This window comes from Thermobia domestica, chromosome 7, assembly GCF_964235325.1.
Source record: "Thermobia domestica chromosome 7, izTheDome1.hap1.1, whole genome shotgun sequence".
Lineage (NCBI taxonomy): Eukaryota > Metazoa > Arthropoda > Insecta > Zygentoma > Lepismatidae > Thermobia > Thermobia domestica.
Genome location: NC_137460.1, coordinates 294124353 through 294142098, shown reverse-complemented (window position 1 = coordinate 294142098; position 17746 = coordinate 294124353). Strand labels below are relative to the sequence as shown.

Below are 17746 nucleotides of genomic sequence, written 5' to 3'. Positions count from 1 at the left end.
TATTTTTACAATATACATTTCAGACAATAGTTACCTGAAATTAAGGAAAATGTGTTTTTGCTTCTAAAACCTTCTGCATGTTCAGAACTTGGCAGTGTTTCAAGTGTTTGCAACACATCTCCTGCTAGCAGCCACTATGACACAACACAAATCACCACAAAGATATTATCATTTTCCCACTCTTTCCACTGTCGCACACATCGGAATCTATCCCTAGAGTAAACTAACATACTCTAAATCAATTTAATGTTTCTTATTACCATCACGAATTACTTCACCAAAATATCAAAACAAACTTGAAATATAGCCATGTACTACCTTAGTACTATGCATGATTCATGTTAACAGATAGACCAGTAGAAGTAACAAAAATGGGAATGGATGGTGTCTTGTGAAAGATACAAGAAATCCTAAGAACAGAAAAATAATGTACCTTCTAAAAAAGCCATTAGCGGCAAACGAGATGGGTAATAGGCCCGAGCAAAAAATCACTTTCTTTATAAATCGAAAACGCTATACGGCGGAAAAGTTGTAAATTGATATTGATAAAATACTATAAAAATTTTCCGAAATCAAATATTCGGTCGCTGAAATCAAATATTTTCCGGTGGCGAATCGCCAAGAAAGATTTTTAGTCTTTATAGGGTAAGCAAACCCGCCGTGCACATCACTCTTTTGTGTTTCTACGGTAAATGAAGAAAAGTATTACCTATATTTCTTAAATTAAGCAGTCTATAGAATTGAAGAAATATCTTCTAAATAATTGAGGCAGGTTTGGAAACATAAATAAAACAAAAGAGTGAAATCACAAATGGAAATAATGCAAGATGAACCAAGTAACGATTGAGAGCTTTTCATTGCGAAACAAGAATGCATGGACGTCAATCCTGATATAATCATAAATGAATTGTGAAGAACCCGATCAAAAAGCAACAAAAGTAAGGAGGACAAAAGAGCAGAGATAATGAAAATGTAGATGGAGGTACTTGAAAAAGCTGAATCAGATGAAGATTTCGAAATAATTTAAAAAAAATATACAATTCCAATGCTTCCATCCATTGAAGCAAGGAAAGCTAATCGCAAAATAATAGTTGATTTACTTTTGCCTTCCACAGTGGAATTTTCCCCCCAAAGGAAGCTCTTTTCCACCAAAAAGAAAACCACGAAAAGAACATCCACAATAAGACCATCCAAAAATGAAAAACAGAAAATCGCACTTCACTTTCTTCTTGAAAAAAATCAGTATAAAAAACAAGAACTTGACTTAGAAGTAGGCGTTCCCCACAATTGCAAAAAGTAGCTTCGGTCTTGAAGTGAAACGTCTGAAGTAAATTATATATCGTGAATGCGTGTGTGTGTGTGTTTGTGTATCTTTGGTCGCTATTAGTGTGTGTGTATTATTTTAATGGAGACCAACAACACGGCCATATACTTAGTGAACCCGAAGATTCAATCGAACAGACGATCTTCTGCTTCAAACCCAAGCGTATGTTCACTTACTTACTACCTTGTCCTTTTGCGTGTGTGAGACTTCCTTTGGAGAGTGTATTCCATGGAAATCATCAACGTTTCTGGGAAAAGTGGGAAGTAAACATTCTGTTATTCTAATGCAATTTATTACATGTTCATAAGCAGGACTTTTGCTATATCCCATCACGATATTTCGTATTGGTACTACAGAATTCACCAGAACTCGACCCGTCGGATAGGAACTTCCATGTTCCCTCTTCCTCTGGGTCTGTACACGAAAATAGCCAAACGTTTTCCAGAACGTCGTAGTTCGGGTGGCCGATTGCTTCGCCTTAGTTCAGGTGCTCCGGGTTTTTGCTTGCGAGACGTAAGTCCCAGAATCATTCCTACTTTCGCCAAATGTTTGAAATAAACAATAACAAAACATTGAAACAAAAAATCTATATAGTGTTGCCAAGTTCTAACAATATACGGTAATTTCCTTTAGTGCAGAGACAGTTTTTTATTTTACATTCATACAAAAAAGAAAAAGAAAAGAAAAAAATTAAATTAAATCTTTCGTATTAAGTCCCACGATTATGCCAGTTAGGCTAAAGGAGGCGGTGATGATGAGAGATGAGTGAAATGGTGGAATGAAGAAAATGGGAGGAAACAGGAGAACCCCGGAAAAACCAGGAGCACGGTGTTTGTTCACCACAAAATCCACACGGCGAAAGCTGGGATCGAACCAAAGACCCCAAGCACTGGACTACCACTGAGCCACTACGCCCCGAAATTGCAACAACAATTGCAATGTACTGAGCATCCACGCAACGGACATGGGTTTAGAAGTAAGTACAGTGAAAACTAAATACATGGAAGTGCGTCGGAACCGTAACACGGCAAATTGTGGATGCGTTAAAGTATTAAATAATACTTTTGATAAAGTGGATCCTTTCAAATATTTAGAATCAATTTTAACAGACGAAATTCATATTCACGAAAAATTAAATGTTGACTAAAAGCAGGGATTCGTGTTACTATTCGGTTCAAAATCTTTTGTCGTCGCGAATTTTGTCGAAGAATTTGAAGCTCAAAATATATAAAACGACAATCATGCCTTTTTTTATGTATGGTTGTGAAACATGGTTACTTACTCTGAGGGAAGACAACAGACTGAAAGTATTTGAGAACAAGATCCTGAGGCGAATATTCGGACCCAAGAGAACGGGAATGGGGAATGCCGGAAACTTCATAACGAGAAACTACATAATTTATATGGTTTACCCAACATTGTTAGGATCGTCAAGTCTAGGAGCCTTAGTTGGGCAGGTCATGTAGCTAGAACGGAAGAAAATAGAAACGCCTTCAAAGTCTTGACTGGAAGACTCATCGGAAAACGACAATTAGGAATACCTTGGCGCAGATGGTAGGACAATATTAAGATGGATCTCTCAGATATAGGAAAACAAAGTAGAAACTGGATGCAGTTAGCTAAGGATAGAAGTCACTGGAGAGATTTTGTAAACGCGGCATTGAACCTCCGGGTTCCATATGCCATAGAGTTAGTTAGTTAGTGTTATGTTTTTTTTAAATCGGTAAATCACTATTTTGTGTATTATTTTCAATCTTATTTTAATGAAAAATATGTTATGAAAATTTTAGAAAAATAAAAAAAGAGTCAGTCCATTTCAAATCACCCACGCAATGTTGCTCAATATCTTTTATTTTTCAGATTTTTTGTCGTGAGTTCCTTATAGGTAATCACAAAACACACTTAAAAAAATACATGCCATATTTTTCTGGCAGCCATTTTTAAAATGGAGGTTGGGCAAATTTTAATATAAAACGTGGTTTACGAAAAGTTTAATTGCCGAGCTATTTTTAAAGATATCAGAAGAATTGAAAAACCAGTGTGTTCAGCATGAAATGACTTCACGTATACATTACTTCATGCAAGAGAATCAGTCAAACTATTTACTGTAAAAACTCGAAAAAACTGAATAAATCGTAATTTTGAAGACCATTACTTAGGTAGTTTTATGAAGAAAATGATATGTTACCTCTGTGTTGAATACTTATATAACTACCTGCAGTATAGGTTTTAATCCTGAGAATGCACTCCTTTTTTTCTAGAGCTTTTTCAAAATAGCCAAAAGCCCTTTAACCCGGGATTACTAACCCTATTTTTTACCTCTTATTACTAACTATGCGTAAAACTGACGCATACATCCAAAAATGTGTTAAATATAAGGCAAAATGAAAAAATATTAATATTGAATGTATTTTATTGCATTACAATGCTAGCATTAACAACTTACTATGAGATATGCATAAGCAGTTTCTTTGATTTATGCTTTACACTATATTTCCATACAAAATTATGTGCTAAGTATAAATTTGTCCTATATTAAAATAAAGATTTTCAGACTGTGCATACATTGTTATCAGTTTCGCTCACTCTTCACGGTTATTTTAACAGTTTGGACAAAATTTCCTTTGATGCTCACCGCATATTGGCTTCTTGCATTTTGTACAATATGTTGTCGTGAATCGCCGTTTCGAGTAATGACACAGAAAGCAGTATTTGCGGTTTCCTTTTCCAGTGACTGGCTCGGCTTGTTGTTCTTCTGTTATCCCCAAGAGCTTAGTTATTGTAACTTTAAGTTATCTGCTTATAGATGGTGTAGCAAGTCGTTGCTCTTGCCAAGGTGCAACCAATTGCTTGTGTAATTCTATCATGAAATGCACTCTTGAAAGAGGACTTGTAGTTTCTTCTTTGGATCTTCGAAAGAACTGATGACAATATATAACATATGCATTAATTGCTGCAATATTTAGCATACCATAAAACATGCAAAGTGGCCAACGTCTTGTTTTCCTGCTGCTATTCATGTCTCCACACATGTGGTCAAAAGTGTCTACTGCCCCTTTTGTTTGGTTATATGTCAGTATTATTTCAGGTTTGTTTGATGTCTTATCTACGGACGGTCCGTCGTGCATGGTTGACAAGAGCAAGACTAAGTTATTTGACTTAGGTTTAAAGGATACTGCTGCGAGTCCTTCCGCGAACAAGAACATAGAACTATTCACTTCTCTATTACGGAAATGCACATCAACAAACTCCGGTGGCAATTCGCGCTTATTGCTTCTTACAGTTCCAACAGCAGTTAACCCATACTCAGAAAGAAGTTCCTGGAAAAGAGGCACGCTCGTAAACCAATTGTCCATTGTTATGTTTCGGTTGGTATTTTTGACGCATTCGACAAGAGATTTTACAAAATATCTGGCAGCTTCTTCTCCAGGAGGTGTGGTTCCCTTACCTAAATAGGGTATAGCCGTGACCATGTATTTAGTTGAATTATCACAAAGCATGATAATTTTAATCCCATACTTATTTGGTTTGTTACTCATATAGACTCGAAATGGGCATCTACCACGAAACCCTAGTAACTGCTCATCTACAGTGCAATATGAGCTTGGCTTGTAAGACGTTTCGCAATTAGACACAAAAATATCCCACACTGTCTTAATGGGAGCAAGTTTACTTTCAGCCCTCCTTTGTTCTCTTGTTGCTTTGTCATCGAATCTGAAAAATTTATTAAGAAATCAAACCTTTCACTCGACATCGTACCCCGATATCTATCACCACAATAATCACTGTTAAATAAAAGTCTTGATGGCAAATGATTGTCCTTGAGCGCTGCAGACAGTATGAGGATTCCTATTAAGGCTTTAATTTCGTCCTTAGAGGTGTTTTTAATGGTAGCATTACTAACTCGGTACTTCTTTCCTTTTATTTCAATTTCTTCATTTGTTCTTGTCACTATCTCATTAATTATACCTTCTGTGAAAAACAAATTAAAACACTCTTTAGGGTCGGGATTTACTTTCTTTGTAGGTCCAGGACAAATGTGAACTATATTTTTACTTGGAATTTTCCCATCGGATTTGGTGTGAGTAGTTTTCCATCGAAAGCCACATTTACCTATTGATTCCTCTTCCTCAAGGAAAAGAACCGTTGGAGGACTCACTCCATCCAATTGTGTTGAACTTGAAGACTCGTTTTCTTTAGAAATTTTCCTCTTCTTTACATTGCCACGAGTCTCTACACTTTGCTTCATGGATCGCTCTGCCTCACGAATATTCTCCACAGTTATGTTTTCAGTTTCTGATTCACTCGGTACATAAGTCGGATCCACATCAGTATCGTCAGACAAAAATTGTTCTTCAAGACAATCCTCCTCGCTTCCATCACTGTCATCTATTTCATCAAGCATACGAATTATTCGTTCTTCCTCACTCATAGTCATTCCGTAATCTAAAAAATAAAAAACGGAAAGGCCTCATAATTATAGCATTCTTTTCAACTCATGTGAGGATGTTGCGCCTGTTTTACGCAGAAAGAGTCACTATTAATCATATACTTGCATAAACATTACGTATTATTTATAACCTCTTAGTACTAACCATGAGTAAAATATACGTACAACAATTTTCTATAAATACTAACCATGCGTAAAATCGACGCACTAACTTATAAATAGCTCCTGTTGCGAACTCTCCCGCTGCAAAAATGAACCACAACTTGCACGAACAGACAGCCAAATGAACGGAGGTAGCACTGCTAGTAGGTTACTAAACTGTGACATCAGGGTGGGAAACAACACTAAAATTTTAGTGACCATGCGTAAAATTTACGCAGTATTAGTAATCTCGGGTTAACGTCAATATTCTCAGGTCAATATCAAGGAAGGCACTAAAAAACTGAAAATTTTAAAGAATGTTCTTTATATAAACAGGAATATCTCACAGATAGAATATGACTGAAACTGAACTCCATTTAGAGTAATAGAGCAGTGAATTTCAGTAGAAACTCTATCCTTCTACACGCTGGTGCAGTGACAGGGTAGCAAACTAGGCTTGAAATTATTACTGTTGACATTTGTCGAATGATGTTAAAATCAAGACAGACAATACATTACAAATATTTCTACTTTTAAATAACAATGGGCAGTGGTAACAATAGGTGAGAGTTCTAATTTTTAAACGTAACTTACCGTTACATTTTCTATACTACATTTGCGTACAGCATACACACAAACACGATATTTCATTGCATAGCTTATCACGTATGTTGTGTGTTCTACGAGCAACTATTATTGAGCTCGTAATTCTTGAGTTAAAAATGTTGAGCAACAATTTTGTGTAAAATTGGGCGATTTGAAATGGATTCACCCAAAAACTTTCCTTGGGTAGGGTTGGAACCCACGACAAAAACGATTTTCATTACTACAATGTTGCGCTAGCAGGCTTGGCTGTAAAGGCCGACAGCAGTTAGCCTTTACTTTTCGCTACACATAGGTCATGACTCTTGATGTCCTATCTGTATCCGCCAATAAGATCGGAGGATCTTTGAAATTCTTGGAATCCGCGAAAATGCAAGCCGGCATACATTATTTTCGCATTCTTTGAATTGTATCAACACGTGTAAACATAGTTCTATTATCTTCCGTAACTAATAGTTTATTTTTAAATCTTTGTATGAGGAATTTGTGGTAGATTGACCAATTATGAAACTCGTATGGCAGAGTCACGGGTTCGAATCCCGTCTTGGCAATTACTTTTTTCTTAGTTGGAAGGTATTGTTTACGTAATTGCTATTCTAATTCTGTTTATCCTAGATTATTCTTATTCTTATTCTTATTCTTATTATTATTATTATTATTATTGCAAAGTGGAGACTTGGCTTCATATTTTATATTTATGAATATTCTGATTTGATTTCAAGTCTTTTTGTTGAATAATCAATACACTCCATTGTAGGGGTCGAAATATCATCTTGTTGCTTTTTATTTCTTTACTTGCACGCTTCGCCATGCGTGGATACTACATTTCATCTTTTCATATCTACGGAAAGTACCATAAAGGTTTTGATGACCATAAGAGAGTAAGTGAATAAGTGATCAGATCAATGAAATTTGCGTATTAACAACATTTAAAGTAACAGGTTGTCGGAAAAGTCATGACGTATTTCGGTAAAATACTGACAAATGAAGACTTGTGTATACACTAGAGTTATTCGTATCAAGCAACAGTTATGTCATGAATTGCAACAATGTTGAGAGTTTTGTGTATTAATATTGCTGTTTGTTTGGTTTGGTTTTACAGATTTGACCAGAGATAGCGCGGGTCAATAAAAACGAACCACGACCAACTAACCCACCGCGACCCACTCTGACTTAGAACGCACAATGATCCACCGTGACCCACTCTGATCCATGACCCACCATCTATCACAAAGCACTGACCCACCAAAACACATCGTCATCAACTCTGACACATGATCTAGGCCTCTTCTCTACCGACTAAAGAGTTTACACTTGTAATAAAAGTAGGTTGTCAAATTCTAACTAATCGGAGTTTCAATTTCTACGGTTAATCGCTCAAACACGGCTCTGGTACAATATAGCTGTGGATCTGGCCTTTACGATATAAAATGGTAAAATATCATGGGCAAAATTACGATGAATTTCAATTAAACTTTCATGATCTAATTATCTCCTTGTTGGATTATCGATACTTTTCAATGGAAAACCGGATAAAATTTGGAAGTCCCAAAGCAAGGTAAGCAGATCAACGAACAGAAGCTTACATTACAAATTTTGTCTATTTTTCTCACTAATTTATGGGTTGATTGCTTTGTGGTCTAAGCGTTCCATAATAAACACGCTTAAGCAATTATTATAGTAGAAAGCGCATGGTAAGCATATATGGATATATGATGCTAAGCACTGTATTTTTTGTTGAGTTGAGTTGATTTTAAGTTTAACGCCTCTTTCAGCAGCGAGGCTATATGAGAGGAATGGCGAAAAATGCATTACTGTTATCATTTAATAAATTATATTCCATTTCTTGTTGTCATAAAATGATAATTTTATGTGGAAATCCATAAACGTAATAATAATATATCATTTTATCTGGAAATCCATAAACGTAATAATATACCAGAAGCCGAACGCCCGAGATCACTCGGCTAGTGCCACCGGCTCAATTCGATACAAATGCCTCATATGAATATACGAAAACGAACTAGTAGTTATGGAACATAAACATAGAACTGTCTAGTTTTACACTTGTTGACACAATTCAAAGAATGTGAAAATAATTTCTGCCGTCTTTTCTTTGGAAATTAGAAGTTATGGTAAAGAAGAAATGTAAATTGGGAAGACCCCTGAAACCGATGATCCAACCTCAACTTGAAAAAAGTTTTGTGATTTTTTCCACATTGAGGAACGTGTATATAACTTGCTTTTGAGTTAAACAAGGAAATCTCGAGTAAGTCATTCAGACACCACATGAGAATTGGTATATTGTATTTATTCTCACATGAAACGATTTTAACTAGGTATTAGTTTGGGTGTAAGATGAAGTGCGTGGTAGGTGAGTGGTTAGCGCTTTGAACTTCTATTAGGTAAACCCGGGTTCAAATCTCGGTCAAGCTGAAACTTTTTCAAATATTTCAAGTTCAATGCATAGTGTGACAAGCAAGATCTTCTCTTCCCTAGAAAGAAAAAGATGTTGGAAGAAAGAGAATTGAGCAGGTCTGTCAATTGAAACAGTGATTTACGAACTTATTTTCAGCAGTTGTTCTAGATTTGATATTTTCGTCTACTTTCAACCATTTTCTGATTCATGCGTGATGAAAGTTTTTATTTCTTTGAATATACAGTATATAATGAAATGATACATTACGTACACAACAATATTGAGATTAATATATGGTATTCATTGGACAACACGCTCTGAACCAGAGCGATTCATCTCAGAATGGAGAAATGTTTCCTGCGTCCTCTACTCACAATTTTACTTGCACGAAGAACTGACGCAGTTCTTCCAACAGCTGTCAGAGCCGAGGGAAGTTACTAGTCATGGGTAAATTCCCGGGAAGATATTTTTTGGGAATATTCCCGGGAAGATTCCCAAAATGGGAAGTTTCCGGGAATTTATGTACAATCACAAAGAAATGTGCATTGTACTACTATATTAAGATTTCGAAGTTAAATTCGTTTTTTATCAGAGTATATTATTACGCTTGTCTCCAGGGGATTCTTTAAAATGTATATTCTGAACGGTACAATGTTACTTTATTAATATTTTATTACATTTAGATAATACGCATAAATGTATATTTACTTAGAATATGCTCTATGAAAGTAAATATGTGGAAAAAATGGTATAGTAAGTCCACATATTTTTACACCGCTAAACAGTTTAAATTCAGAAGTAAGAGCATTTTCTAAACTTCACTCTACTACTGATATTATAAACAGATTCAATTTTTAAATGTTATAAACAAATTAGATTGGGTAACTGCCGTAAGAAAGGCGTTTCACCAATTTATCAACATTTGCACATACGGATTTATGTTCACAAAATTTGCAAGATACTGATTCATCTTTATAATTTAGCACGTAACATTACCATACACGACCTTTCATGCATTAATTCACATGTCAGAGAAGTCCGAGTACCTCTTCAGAAATTCGAGTCAGAGAGAGGTGACGGACCGACCTCTATTACTAACGGTGGTTCAGGGTTTATTAATAGTACTTCATCTCTATTTCTACACAATTCTAAATTACTTTACAAAATGGTTCCTTTTCATCATTTGTAAATTAGTACTTTGCTAATTTTGGCTATTGTTTAGCATGGAGGCCAGCTTTGGCACCTACTTTTTTGCGATATTCTATTCTGATGCGGTTGTTTTATGGTTTCATACGTTAAATTACGTTACCAACATTAAATTCAGACAGCACTACAGAGCGACCGTTAGCGAGTGAAGGCGGGTTAGAGCCCTCATGGCACGTTCTTTTCCATCTTCGTTACCAACAATTCACTTTTTTCTCGCATAAATCACTTCCATTTACTTCTACGGTTTGTACAAATCCCCTACTGCTCTAAAGAAAATTGTGTTCCATCGTTTCTTGACTACTTGAACAACACTCATTTCTTCCGTAAATTATCCTACGTTTTGCTAGTTCCCCCCAATATTAGTATTATTATTACAATTACCTTACTTTCTAGTGCAAATGGAAATGAAACTTAAAAAAATCATATTATTAGTTATATAAAGTACAGTCAAAGAATATTTAAGTTTTTAACCTCCAAATTCTTTAAAACCAAAAAAATAAATCATAATAATTAAAATAAAGTAATTTGTCATATGGTTCTTATAATTTGGAAGATAAAGTAAACAAATGGAAATAAATTCCTTCCCGGGAATTTATAGGCCAGGGAAAAAACCCACGAATATTCCCATTATTAAAATTCCTTCCCACTGTGTACAGAAATTGTAGGCATAAAATGATGGAATACGGGTTTCATATTTTCTCGAAGAAAAAAACGTTTAGGTGGGACACAGACACCTCCAAAACTTAGATCGTGAAATATCAAAAGTGCTACTAACAGTATGTCAAAAGTGCTTGAAGGACATGAAGAATTGGAACGACACATTCTGTAGGAACAATACGCAAAAAATAAACGAATATGTTGTTTTTTATTTTCTGCGGAAAAACTGTTTTAGGGGGCAAAAGCCCCCACCGAAAAATTTTGAAATTTGAGGACCAAAAGGCAACAAGAAGTGCACCGAATTGAATGATATTGTGCACAGATGTTGTAGACGTAAAATGAGATAATTAGATTTTGTATATTCCTAAAACCAAATGAACCTTTTAAAACGTTGATTACGAAATATCAAAAGTGCAAATAAGCATACGTCAACAGATCGTAAAGAATATGGCGAATTGCAACGAAACTTCGTACAGGGACAATTTGCAAAACAATAAATTAAACATGTTTTAATATTTGCGGACAGTGTTGGGGCCTAGGCCCCATCAGAAAAAAGTATTTATCGTAATAGCGTAGGAAGGATTGGACGTAAGCAAATGAAATTGAGTGTAGATATTATATAGTCCCTTTGTAAAATAAGGCATTTCGTGTTTCTCAAGTGCCCTTATCCATTTTGCTTCAAATTTGGCAGATCAACAGCAAACTGAACATAAATCGACACGTGTTCTTGTTTATGCTCAAAAACTTTGTAAGCATTAAAGCTGCCTCCTGATATACTATAAAATACGCTATACTGTTTGTGTTTGTAGTCGATCTGCCAAATTTGAAAAAATCGGATGGAGACAAGGCACTTGTGAAACACGAAAGGCCACATTTTACATATCCAATATCTACATAGAATTTCGTTTGTCCACTCCTCCCACTACTTAACGCCTCGGTCCACTCAACAGTCTTTTTTTCTTTCAGGAAAGTACCTCATCTTTCGTATTCCCTCATCTTAGCTCTGCAATATTTGTGCACATTTCACTCACTTCGGTCCACTTCTTCTTGCCTTTTGGGTCAAATTCCAAAATTTTGAATGGGGGTTCTTGCCCATAAAAACCGTTTTCCCGCCGAAAATTAAAAAAAACGTATTCGTTCATTTTTTGACAATTGTTTATACACAAAGTTTCGTTGCAATTTTTCATGTCCTTTACACACATATGACATACTCTTACTAGCACTTTTGATATTTCGTGATCAAAGGTTTGGAGGGGCCCGTGCTTCACTCCATGTCTAAAATGTCTGTGCAAAATTTCATTCACTTCGGTTCACATCTTTTGTGTGGGTTCTTTTGCTCCCTAAAACATTTTCCGCAGAAAATAGAAAAAAAACGCATTCCTTTATTTTTTGCGTATTGTCCATACAAAACGTTTCGTTGCAACTCTTATGTCCTTCACACACATCTGACATATTGTTACTAGCACTTGATTTTTCTTGATCAATGGTTTGGAGGCGTCGGTGCTCCACCCAACCGTTTTCTCCAGAAAAATACGAAACTCGTATCCTCATTCTATGTCTGCAACGTCTGTGCACAATTTCATTCACTTCGGTTCACTTCTTCTTGCCTTTCGATCGTCAACATTCAAAATTTTCGGTGGGGGCTTTTTCTGTTTTTCCGCAGAACATAAGAAACCCATATTCGTTTATTTTTTTGCGTATTGTTCGTACACCAAATTATGTTGCAAATTTTCATGTCCTTTGCACACATCTGATATACTGTTAGTAGTAATTTTATTTGATGATGAAAGGTTTGGAGGGGTCCGTGCCCTACCCAGCCGTTTTACCAGGAAAGTACGAAACCCGTATTCCCTCATTTTACGTCTACAATATCTGTGCACAATTTCATTCACTTCGGTTCACATCTTCTTACCTTTCGGGCGTCAACATTCAAAATGTTGGATGGGGGCTTTTGGCCCCTTAAATCGTTTTTCCGCAGAAAGTAAAAAAACGTATTTGTTTATTTTTTGCGTATTGTCCATACGTAAAGTTATGTTGCAATTCTTCATGTCCTTTACATACATCTGACATACTGTTACTAGCACTTTTGATATTTCGTGTTCTAATATTTGGAGGGGTACGTGCCCCACCCAACCGTTTTTTTAGGAAAATACGAAACCGTATTCCCTCATTTTACGTCTGCAAAATCTGTGCAGAATTTCATTTACTTCGATTCAGTTGTTCTTGCCTTTCGGGTGTCAAGTTTCAAAATTTTGTGTGGGGCTTTTATATTAAACGTTTACATTATGTATTTTTTTATGAGATTCTTTTTGGGGAAAGAGAGAAATGCTTTTCTCTGGCATCTCTTTCTTGCCATTCATCTTTTTTGAACTGCTTAAGTAAGATCATTTTTTAACTTTTGATGTCATTTAATTCCGTCACGATAATAAAATTGTCATTCTTAACAATTTGTTTTATTCTCTTATTTGCAGTTTCCACACTGATATATTTGTGACAAAATTGAGGATTAGTCCAACGCCTTTCGAATTTGCAACCAACCCAATCGCCGAGCTTTTGGGTTGCCTGTTATTGCAGGAAAACGAAAATTGCAAGTGGTATTGCACTTTTGGAGTCGTGTATACATACAGGTGAAATACAACATCACTGTACAGACGTTTTTTGTAATCTGTCATTAGTACGTTTCATCGTCCCACCAACGTTACATGATACCTAATATGACACAATTAAAAACCAGAACAAAATATGTGTTTAAAACATGAAAAGAATGTTCAAAATGTTTTAAACATGTTTAAAGTACACACACACACACACAAACAAACAAACATTATGTAAACATTTTGAACAGTTTAAAACATGATTTTAAACATATATTTAAAAACAGTGTAATAACTTACTTGTTGCTCTTTACGTGTAATCGACCTTTTCATTTATTTTATCCTGTTTAAGACTACACTGTGTTGGGTACAAAATATTTCCGGATAGATTACTAATTCTCAACTTATTTCATATCTTGACCTCTTTTATAACACTCTTTTGTCAGTGACTCTTATACGTACTTTCTTGGTTGCAATAAGCGTTTTAAGTAGATTTTAAATCTACCTACTATGAAGATTTTACACAAATATCTATATAGATGGTGAAACAAAAGTCCTCACTAACCTTGTGTATTGTGAAGGGGTTGAGAGATAATGATGAAACTTGGAAGTGTCCTGACATATCAGATGGTGCTATCAAGTCATCAGATGGTCATCTTTCATTGGTATTCGATATTTTAAATGCAAGGGGAGTCATATTTTTCAAGGGTAGAATTTTATCAGAAACACGTTTGTGCGGTCACTTTAACCTTTAAAAAAGTCGTTTCGGCGTCCTGCTTCTGAGAGCTTCCTAATTATGACCTTAGGGGCTAAGCTAGTGTTTCGTTAAGGCGGAGGAGATTTTAGATGCAAAATTTGATTATTATTTCAGAACACTGATGCTAATAAAATTATTTTCAAATAATACATTTTCGAAAAATAATGTTTCCAGCCCGTGTTGTGCTAACTTTAGAATATTTTCTGCAACCCTATGTAATTGGTTCTTTTGAAGTCGATAATTTATTGAAGAAAAGTATCATTTGTGGCCTCCAGAGCACAACGGATATTAGTCCATTTTCAATAAGGTTCAGTCTTGCTCAGCAAATGAATTGTATTTCAAGACGTAACTTCTTCACAGTCAAGAGCCCGAAATAATGAACTAAAACCTCGTGAAATGGCGTGGGATAGTTTCATATGACAGCCGCTAGACAGAGACGTCAGTAGGCAGGAGGACAGTCGCCCCCACCCCAACCTCAATTTCAAATTTTGGGGGCAGTAAGACAGTTTTAGAAATCTTTTGATATGCAAAGTCTAACTGAACAATTATGCATCATTGAGTATGGCGTTCGGAACTTCAATTGTTAATCATTCCCACAATTCAGCGTTCACTATATAATGTTAACATCTTAAAAATATGAGCAGGAAGGGGGAAATTAGCCCTTCTGTTCCCTCTTTCCATCAATGTCCTTGTTTAGCGGTTGTCCTATGAAACTCTAGCCCACATTTTTTCGGACTTTTTACAAAATAGGCTACTATGTTTGCTAAGGAAAAGTGAACCTTTCTGAAAATGGACTTGGATCTCTTGTTCTCTGAACGTTATATATCTAAAATATATCTTTTAAAAACTAAGTTTGAGTCAAATTTATCCTTCAACCCAAATTCCTTCGAAACGCATAAAATTAGTTTGTTTAGTTTCATTAATTACAGTTTTGCGTCACTAGGAAGGCTATGAGAGAGGGCTTATTTTTTAAGTGGAATTTAAACCACTGATTTTGAAATGTTATGTCGTATCGCTGTCAAATTCTATACAACAAATTCTGGACATCTCGTACCTCTACTCACACATTTTAATGTTAAAAGAGCAAAAATTGCGCCTTGTAGCGTGGTGCATACATACAAGACAGACGAAACGTAGATAAAGTCCTCTCAGGAGCCTCACTGACGTTCGGCAATGATGTAACAATAAGTATCACGCTTTAATGGTTACTTACGCGGATGATAGCCATACCCTGCGCTGTCTCGCCTGATCCCTTCATACAAGCTATGCCAGTTGTAAAGTTTTTAAGAAATTTAGAACGTTGGTGGGGAGAAGGATAAAATAAAATTTTCGTATTACAATGAAACAGATATTGGTGATACAAAACTAATTCTTACCTGACAAGTTCCCAGTTGCATCTCAACCACAACACTCAAGTTAGAATCGCCAGAAACAATTTTTGGATCAACATTTCTACCATTAGTTTGGGTTTCCAGTTTCTTCACAGCATTGCCCTTTTCATAATCATTCTTTTCTAACGTATTCTTTATTACACGTTTTGCAACGGTCCCCTATGTTCGTTTTCTTGTCTCATGGAGTTTCAATTACTTTAATAAATTTCTTCCAAATGACGTCCTTTTCCCCGTAAAACTCATATTAAACTATGCTAAATTGTAGGGAGACTGAGAACCAACATGTACTGTACCAACGAATGCCTGCGATATTTTAATTTCAGCACCACAATTTAGCAAAGAGCTTTTTGCTTGTTTTCGGAATACAACACAAAAACTTGTTTCCATGATCACTCTTTTATTTATTTTTTTAATTATCAGTTCTACAAGTAGCCCAAAACCTTGCACTACGACACTTCCTCGCAAGTTAACTGATAAGCATTTAGGCAATACAATAAACGTTTAAAACAAGGGGAAAAATATACAAAATAATTTGTACATGATCACATTGACTTGCTGTAACTACGAGAAATAAAAACATTCACACGGAAAGAAAACAGTCTTCTGAATAGGGAGGACTTTTGACAATTTTCTTTCTCTGGTAGATTTTTTTATACAAAATTAAATTAAATTAGCATGTGTTTAAAACAAAATGTTTAAAACGCATATAAAATTTATTTTAAACAAAACAGCCCTGTTAAAAATTTGAGTTCCATCACTTTTACATGCTTGTATTTTATGATGCTAACAATACTCAAGGTAATTTATTTGATAACGACACGTTCACTCACAAACCAAATTTATTGGTGGCACAACATGTTACAACTGTATTCAAGATGAAGATATGCGTCATCCGTTTGAAATTTGTGGACCACGATAACTCATCTTTCAAGATTACCCCATCAATGCCTTTCTTGCGTATTTACACCAACAAGGAGCCAATAGTAAGAACATTACATGTTTAGCACATAATTCTAAAGGATACGATGGTCATTTCACACTTAAATCCTTAGTGGGAGAACATAAACTTAAATAAACTCTGATTTTGAATGAAGCAAATATTTTAATCCAAGGCATTTCTTTTACCGGTGACCAAACAATATTTTCTTTACTTTTTAAGTGCTGCTGCAACCCAGATGTTTGAGGGATAATTACTGGACATCCATTATTATGGTGGAGATGAAATAAAAGTGAATGAGAGTTCATGACATGGTAAAACGAACTTCAGACGACACGCTTATTTTTCAAGAACAATTTGTGAAATACTATGTACAGGATGTCAATGTACTTCGACTGGCCTGTTTATCTTTTATGACACATTTGGAAGCAGAGAAACATGTAAATCTATGACAATAGCAATAGCAAGTGCCTGCAAACTTGTTTTTCGTCGAAATTTCTTGAAGCCCAATATCATTAGCATCATTTCTGAAAGAAACTACCGTCATAGAAATAATCTTGTATTGCACTTGAATGGATTGCCTACGTGGAGTAAACAGGACATCTTATTATACATGCTGTAACAGAAAAGGAAATTTCTGTTGGCCGTTTTCATCTGGTCGGTATGTCGGGGTAAACATCCAGATACAGAAAAGCTTGTTCACGAATTTCAAGGTTCTAGTTTCCACAGGTGTTCGTAATATTCCTCTACAGTAATAATCAGCATATTTTATGAAAATTCAGAAGAGAACATGAATTATCGTTACGAAAGTACACAGATTAAAATTGAAGTATTACTGCCTATGGGGTATAAGGTGCACAAAGTGTCGGAGTGTGAATTCAATCACCTCTTAAAATCTAATCCAGTATTGCCGTCTTATTGAAACACACATCCCTACAGCAATAAGGCATTATTAACCCATGAGAGTTTTATGGCGGTTTTGTCAACGCCATTAAATTTTATCGTTTAGCAAATTAAAGTGAAGATGAAGAAATTTCATACTTGGACAGAGGGCCTTATGCAGTCACTTGGACGCGTGATTAGTGCTATACTAAAGAGTTAGACAAACGTATGTTTTCTCCAGTACTCAGGCTTTTAGTATGATACTAATCACACGAAAAACGACTCTGCGTAAGGCAGCGTTTCTTTGTATCCATTTATCAATAATTGTGAACGATGTCCAGTAGAGCACCCACGAATCTATTTACAGGGAGATCCAGAAGTACCT

General features: G+C 35.5%; 1 protein-coding gene across 5 annotated transcripts in view; it reads right to left on the bottom strand.

Moving 5' to 3' along the window:
* Window positions 1-17746, bottom strand: part of LOC145691057 (uncharacterized) — a 235495-nt gene that overhangs the window by 179554 nt on the left and 38195 nt on the right. Inside the window, exon 4 of one of the 5 annotated variants that reach the window (XM_081766704.1) lies at window positions 15935-17744. The exons of the other annotated variants lie outside the window; for them this stretch is intronic. Coding sequence (XP_081622830.1) covers window positions 17723-17744 — 22 coding nt within the window. The 3' untranslated portion in view covers window positions 15935-17722. Of the gene's footprint in view, window positions 1-15934; window positions 17745-17746 lie in introns of those variants that run through there. 5 annotated transcript variants of the gene reach the window in all.